General features: G+C 65.3%; 1 protein-coding gene across 1 annotated transcript in view; it reads right to left on the reverse strand.

Annotated features, from left to right (window-relative positions):
* DUSP15 (dual specificity phosphatase 15) overlaps positions 1–349 on the reverse strand; it is a gene marked incomplete at its 5' end in the record, with an annotated part of 3,961 nt that overhangs the window by 464 nt on the left and 3,148 nt on the right. Inside the window, one exon of the mRNA XM_010020478.1 lies at positions 7–66. Coding sequence (XP_010018780.1) covers positions 7–66 — 60 coding nt within the window. The remainder of the gene's footprint in view (positions 1–6; positions 67–349) is intronic.

Genomic DNA, 349 nt, shown 5'->3' on the forward strand with positions numbered 1-349 from the left:
CTCAACTCTGTCACGGCCATCACGTAGGCGACGACCACGGTGGTGCTGCGGGAGATGCCAGCAAGGCTGGCGAGGGAAAGGGCCGCTGTCAGCAGCGCACCCTGCCCCACGCCTGCCCCTTCTGTCTCCCTCTGCTTCAGCTATTTCAGTTCTTCTTCTCTGGGAGCTTGGGAGAACTGAGCCCTTCCAAGGTCCTCTCCATCAGTGCCTATAAATACCCGCTCCTCCCGGGGCAGCGAGAGCAGCCGCTGCAGCCTGGCTGCCTGCCCCAAACCCCGCTCTGCTGCTTGCCCAGCAGCCGCAGCAGCTGCCCAGTCTCACGGGCCGCCCCCTCCCGACGGGGTTGAGG

Source organism: Nestor notabilis, unplaced genomic scaffold (assembly GCF_000696875.1).
Source record: "Nestor notabilis isolate BGI_N333 unplaced genomic scaffold, ASM69687v1 scaffold18800, whole genome shotgun sequence".
NCBI classification, from domain to species: Eukaryota; Metazoa; Chordata; class Aves; order Psittaciformes; family Psittacidae; genus Nestor; species Nestor notabilis.